We start from the raw sequence: 6,697 nt of genomic DNA, 5'->3' as shown, positions 1-6,697 counted from the left end.
CTCAGTATACCGCAACACAAATATAGCCCAACACCTCCACAAAACCAATAGAACATCTCTCTGTAGCCTCTCTTTACAATGTTCAAAGCTCGCATAGAAAGAAACGCCATGGATAACAGAAAATAACCGAAAACTGGGTAAAATGGAATGGAACAAGAAAGGCAACTATAAACCAAAACTTTTGCACGTGACAGAAATTACCAGCGCCACTTCCAGAAAGCAAATGCAAACTTATTTAAGCAAATTTGGTGCCGAAGAAACCATTAGATCTTGGAACTGGGATGACAGGGAAGTAAGGTTGTGAAATGGGCATGGGGCTTGGGATTGTAAATGGCTGTTGTCCGCTGGCTATAATTGGAGGATTCACGCACAGCTGCAGTGCCTGAGCAGTAGCACTTCCTGTAAAAAGACTCATTTTTGGTTAAACATACCATGAATGTTCCACAACACTTGAATTATTATAGCGATTCTACGCAAATGCCAATTATTGAGACCAGCAGACTGGGAAATTACCCAATGACTAGGAAGCAAATCAAGGCCATCGCCCGCTCATCTTCACAACCATTTAGCCACATGTATTTTATTTCAACTGAATTTTCATATCAATAACTAACAGAACACAGTAACACCGTCCACAAATGTACACTTCAGGCAACACAATTTTTAACTTCAATAAGGCAACGAAATCAGAACATTCTCACAAAACAAAGGAACTTGAGCAATTTTCCTTGAGCAGATCAAGTGTCTACTTCTAATCGAAGATCTCCCAAGTTCCATTTTCAACTCATTTTAAGAGTAAATATTAATACTTTCAGAATTTTATTACAGCATACAAAGTGACATTTTATAATTCACATATTATTTGAAAAACGAACATCATCCTTTCACTAGTAGCCAATAAAAAGAACGCTTAAACATCAAAACTCTGGGAAACAAAACAAGCCACCAATCTTTTACATGCATAAAGTTGAAAAAAAAGGGAACTGAAATTATTCGCAACAAACCTTGGTGCTTGGGAAGATGATGAGGAGTCAAGAGAGGTCGCATAGTTGCTTGAGAAAACCCTGCTGCACCCTGAACGAAATCCTTACACAATCATAAAAAAGAAACAATAAGGAAATCTCACGGGTGTGGATCAAATGAACAATGAAAATAGAAAAGGATTAAGTTTGAAAATGAATATAACAAGAAAGAGATGGAAGTAAGTTCCAACTAAAAACAAAGGCAAATTTGAACAATTGAACTGAACAAGCAAGTGGGAATGCAATTGTTAAAGATATATCTTGCAGTTTCTTCCCTGATGGCATGTTTAACTTCCATATGCAGAAGGCGTGAATTTTTTCCTTGACATGCTCAGTAATCTCTATTTCAGATGTCATATGAGACCAGTTCACAAGAAAAACCGACACAGATATGGTGTTGTATCTTACATTAGAAATGGGATGCATACAGACAAGAGGCCCCACTCGTCCAAGCATAACCTAGTAGCATCATTTAATTAAAACATCAGCTATCGTGTTGCAAAACAATTTATATAGCAATAATGATAATGCATGAAATGGAGTGTAAAGGACTGTAGGACATACATTCTGAGGATTAGAATGCACATAGGCAGGCCTAACAGGCTGCATCCGGCTTACCACTTGTCCAATGAACTACACAGAGAAAGAAAAGTGAACTGCGAATTATGAGTAGCAGAAAGTATTTTAGGACAACAGCTTTCAGCGCAGACTGGTACAAGCGTATATAATCACGAGCAATCAATTCACATCCTTGCTCTCTTTTCAGCTGTTTGATTTGGGGCAACTTAACATTGCTCCAACAGTTGAAAGCCACAACACACGCCCTCTCTTCTAACCCCACCCAAATCCCTATAAAATCTGAAGTCTTAAATAATTTAAAACAAATAAATCGGAGTGTAAGAATGAAATAGAGAGAGATCTACGAACACATTAGTCAGTAAGAGTTCCGCACATGTAGTAATCATTTTCTATTCCATGTTCTCGTGACAAAAGGAAAGTAAAATCTCACTCAATTAGAATAATTATATGCATTATCATAAGGGCAAACATACCGGCTGAACATATGGTGTTTCGGTGCCGCCATTTCCAATTACTACGTTACCACATTGAACAAACTTAACAGGAACAGCAGAACGAGGAGCAGGTGAACTGATGTCAACTTCTTGTTGTGCAGTAGCAATTGGTACCATGGCATGGTGGTCTGGTAAATAAGCAACGGTTGCTCCTGTTGGCACCACTGGAGGAGTCACTGATCTATGGTGTAACAGCGATGGCACCGCTGGAGGAGTCACTGATCTATGGTGTAACAGCGATGGAGTAAATATTTTTGCTCCAGGATTCAGCTTAGATTCCTGAAGAAAAAGAAACTGTATCATGAAGCTTCTTTATTGAACACTTCTAACTTGTCTGGCATTTATGACAATTATTATACATCAAATAGAAGTATAGAACAAAGGTTTTTCTCTGGTCTAATTAAGTTCAAGTTCAAGTTCTTACTATATTTTCCAAAAAACAACCCAACAATGACTCTGATACTAAAATCTCGAGGAAATATTGACAGTCTAGCAATAGAGTGAAGCTTATCCCAAACACACAAAAATGTTGAGTAAGGTTATCAAAAATTTACGTGGTTCAGAGTCCTGATTCTCAGCTGAACTCAATAAAGCCTTACTATACTCATTTAGGCCCATCCTTATGATTTTCCATCCTCATTAATTTAAACAATTAATGGTTATCATAAGATTTGTTAGCTACAACTTCAAAGGTCTAAAATCCCAGTTACCTTAGCAGTTCTATTAAAACTTGAAAGATTTGTAGGCACTGAATGAGTGGAAGTGAAGGATGAACTGAGAAGTGATTCTGAAGCAATATCGACAGTGGATGTGGCAGCTACAGAAACATCAGATGCAGGAACTTCAGAACATTGTGTCTCCTCTAAACTGGGTCTCCCTTGCATCTCATAATCAAGTGCTGCAGGACAAGCAGAAGATACTCCTGTTGGTGCTCTTTGCATATTTGTTACATCAGGAATGCTCTCAGCAGCAGTTGATTGAGTTTCACAAACACCTACTATATGCAAACAACTACAACTAAATACTTGAAGAATAACTAGATAAAACGAAAAAGAAGAGAAGAAGCATCCACTAAATAGAAACTCACAGTCTAACCCAGTCAAAGTAGTAGGAAAGGTAGGAACAGGAACTTGAACGAATTTAATATCATGAACAAGGACAGAAGTTTCTAATTTACAGGTCTACCAAGGATAACCATTGCATTTAGGCATATCAACTAACAAAGTCCTGATAACCAATTCTGTCATTCAGAAAGTTTGTTTCAAATATTGTTGTAAAGGCTTAAACTACCAAAGTTTTCAGGATCTCAGAGGTTAGTCTAAACTTCATTCAAATCTCGATTCAGTTTCCAATTGGCAATTACTAATGAATAGTTGTGAGTACAGTTTACTGGTCTTCGTTTAGATCAATCGTGGTTTGAGTGGATAGTGAAATTTCACTTACACGAATTTAAGCTTCGTTTTTATTATTGAAGACTTAGTAACAACTTCAGCAAACGTACTTCACATTAACTTTGCTATGCAATTCCAACCCTAGTCATAAAATTGTAATACCTGAGCAATTGTGGGAGTCAATGGGCCATCATTTTTCGCTCATATTAATTCTGCAGTTCCATCCTTCAAATTCATCAAGAAGATGTTTGACTTTTGTTTCACTATAAAACTACCTTATCAACTTCTCTTGAAATCATAATCCTAAACACTTGAAAGCTACTAAAGTCCCTAAAACGTCATCCAAAGGTGCTGCTTACATCTCCCTTAACATACCAGAAATGTCTTCATTGTTCTATTGAAAACAAACCCATCTATTACAAGCACCAAACACTTCTCAAATTTTGGCCAACAGGAAACAAAAACAGCCAGCTACTCATTATCTTTCCCGTCCAGCGACAATTATAGTTCAAAGTCAGAGACATGCTCATCTTGTTGAGCCATCAAGGTCCAATGCCCCAATTGCCCTGGTGTACCCCGAAAAAATACATCTATGAAAAAAAATATGTGCACAACACTCAAAAAATCCACTTCCTACCATGGCAGATGTTCGATGAATGATATTTTATCAAATTATTTCAACTAATAAGAACACAAGTGAGACTTACTGCTTAAGCCTCGAACTTCATTGCTCTGCAAAGTAGAAAGACATGAAATTATGTAAATCTAGTAGAATAAACATAGAAGGAAACAATTTTACTGAATGCATTGAGCTTATGTTGATACCAACGTACAGTTTTCTCAGCTAGAAACTCGAGTTTATCCCTGCAATCCCTTTGTTTGTCCTGTGAGCCATCCCCAACCTGCCTGTCATTAATAATTAATAGAATGTGTTGATGAGATAACAAACTTACTAAGATCAATATCAAAAACAAAAATAGTAGAAAAGACGTAGAAGGAGAAAGAAGAAAGACAAGCAGTAAAAATGATTCTTTAAAAGAACAGCTATAAACAGGTAAATTGCAAAGAACTGGGTGAATACTGACTGTCCACTATAATAACCACATAAAAAAATGCTGAAACACGATCACTAGTAGCAATTTTGTGCAACATCAGCAGAATATCAGTTATTCTTCATAGAAACTTCATTAATGAGGGTTTCGGCACGCATTTGCCATCAAGCTTAGAGGAAATAAAGCCAAAAAAATGCCAACACATGAAGACACGCCAAAACTAATGGATATGCAACAGAGAATTTTACAGAAGAAGAAAAGCAATTTTAATGGTAGTCTCTACCTTCCATCAACTGAAACAGCAAGTAATTCTTGTTTCTGCATCAGCAAAAGATTGGTAAAATATTAATCCAACCACCTCAGAGTTGAAAGTGGCTCTAATGATATGCAGCAGGAAATTAGAAAAATGCTCAGGCACAAGTACGCAAAACGGAACAAATTGCATATTTCGTTCCATTTTACAAAACAGTAGCCATGCATATTTCTAATCGACGGGGATGTTCACCATTTTTTTACTTTAATAATATTCACCTCTGAAAAATCTCTTAAAGAATTGGCTGTGGCATTTGCCTTCTTAGCTGTAGAAATGCAATCAAAACCATTCTCCTTTTTGGCAGAAGACCTGCATGTAAATGGTATCTTAAAGACTTTATACTCCACAATTTCTCTATTTATCAGGATGGACTCCAGAAACTAATTTCTGAAGCAACTAATTACCGAAGCGTCTTACTGAAATCTATATGCAATCAATATTGGATAATTTTTATTTTTTTTTTAAAATTATTTGTGTGTGGTTGGTAGGGTGGATTTGGGGTCCCAGAATTTTTTTTTAACTACTTAATAGTCCCACCCCAAAAATCTCTTATTCCTCCTCAGTCCATTTTCTCATTCTGCCTATCAATCAATACCAAGTGACATAGATGAAGATGAATCTTGAGTTGCCAAATAATATTGGTTGAGAACAGTGTTGTAGACATTTTACCTTGTTTGACTTTTGTGCATTTTATCCCCATTGGACTCATTCGGTTCTGTCGCTTTCACCTCTCTCTTTAAGCATTCATTGATGTCTGCAATATCCTCTACACTATCACTCCATACATATCCGGTAATTCCATTTGCAGGAAGAGGAACTCCCTAAACATGTACCAAAATTTATTACAGAAAACTCTCATCAGATATCAAATCATCAAATGTATTGGAACTTCCAAAAATGAAAATAAAATAAAATAAAAAATAAATCAAAGCTACGTGCCTTTGCAACAACTTGTACAAGATCTTCTGATTGAACTATAAGTGTCTCTATCAAACTTCCATTCATTACATTTGTACCTCGATTCCCCTTCTTAATCATCCTCGCTTTCTTCAGGACAATAGCTAGACAAAATACAAATCAATCCAATTAATAAACATATCTATTGAAGTTTTCTTCAGTATCTATCATTACACTTTCATTCACTATATAAACATTTTTTATTAGCTATTGTTAATGTATCTACAGAACTAGTCAAAAAACGGAATTCAAAAACTTAAAATTCTGACTTCTCAAATCCAATCAGCAGAAGTAACTCATTTTGATATGAAAAAAGGGAAATTGAACCAATACCCCAGATACCCAACTGAAATACAAATCGAGCAAAACAACGAAGACCCGTCTACCCAAAATCCAGAAAAGATATGACACAATGAACAACACTCGGAATTATATTCAATAAATCAAAGAAACACGGATAGAACATGCCAAAAAGCATAACGACAAATCCCGTGATACCGTAGTCATTGTCAACAGACGCGGTGTGAAAGACTCCAGAATAGACAGAGCCATCTTTGGCATGAACATCAACCGGGAGGCCAATAATGCACATCGTTGCTAATAGCAGAGCATCACTCACTGAAGCCGCCATAGCCGCCTTGCTGTTAGCATCTTCTCCCAATCCTTCCTTCCTGCAACCCATTTGAATTTTTGATCGCTGTACTCTGCTTATTGAATATCTGTATTGTAGGGATTTAGAAATGATTACTGGAACAGAGATTATTGGAACAGAGTATAGAGAATGAATTGGGAAATTGCAGAGGAGATCTGAAGGAGAATGAAACCTGCAGAAATGGTGGCCCGGAGAACAGAGTGAATTTGCGCGCATGTTCCAACTTTCTATTTTATT

The 6,697-nt window shown here is 36.6% G+C and overlaps 1 protein-coding gene across 8 annotated transcripts; it reads right to left on the bottom strand.

Moving 5' to 3' along the window:
- Nucleotides 1-6,697, bottom strand: LOC111395668. 8 transcript variants are annotated; one of them, XM_023021769.1, is made up of 14 exons: nucleotides 6,633-6,697; nucleotides 6,307-6,527; nucleotides 5,791-5,912; nucleotides 5,521-5,672; nucleotides 5,070-5,160; nucleotides 4,822-4,856; nucleotides 4,320-4,392; nucleotides 4,194-4,218; nucleotides 2,806-3,092; nucleotides 2,075-2,374; nucleotides 1,587-1,655; nucleotides 1,431-1,481; nucleotides 1,005-1,086; nucleotides 1-399 (listed from the first exon to the last, which is right to left on the bottom strand). In XM_023021769.1, exons 1-14 carry the CDS (start codon nucleotides 6,674-6,676, stop codon nucleotides 236-238), a joined length of 1,716 nt encoding a protein of 571 aa, XP_022877537.1. In that variant the 5' UTR covers nucleotides 6,677-6,697; the 3' UTR covers nucleotides 1-235. The 8 variants fall into 8 exon arrangements, with proteins under 8 accessions (XP_022877537.1, XP_022877535.1, XP_022877538.1 ...); XM_023021767.1 differs by having other exon boundaries at nucleotides 2,075-2,258; nucleotides 2,301-2,374; nucleotides 6,307-6,695; XM_023021770.1 differs by having other exon boundaries at nucleotides 2,075-2,258; nucleotides 2,301-2,374; nucleotides 2,806-3,026; nucleotides 6,307-6,695.

The sequence above is a fragment of the Olea europaea genome, chromosome 6 (assembly GCF_002742605.1).
Source record: "Olea europaea var. sylvestris chromosome 6, O_europaea_v1, whole genome shotgun sequence".
NCBI classification, from domain to species: Eukaryota; Viridiplantae; Streptophyta; class Magnoliopsida; order Lamiales; family Oleaceae; genus Olea; species Olea europaea.
Note: the sequence above shows the minus strand (reverse complement) of the source record. Positions and strands in the feature narration are given on the sequence as shown.

Coding starts and splice junctions, on each gene's coding strand:
- LOC111395668 (XM_023021764.1), bottom strand. CDS start 6,676: ATGCGCGCAAATTCACTCTGTTCTCCGGGCCACCATTTCTGCAGGTTT. Junction 5,913..6,306: donor GTCTGTTGACAATGACTACG/GTATCACGGGAT, acceptor TATTTTGTCTAG/CTATTGTCCTGAAGAAAGCG. Junction 5,673..5,790: donor TTGTACAAGTTGTTGCAAAG/GCACGTAGCTTT, acceptor GTACATGTTTAG/GGAGTTCCTCTTCCTGCAAA.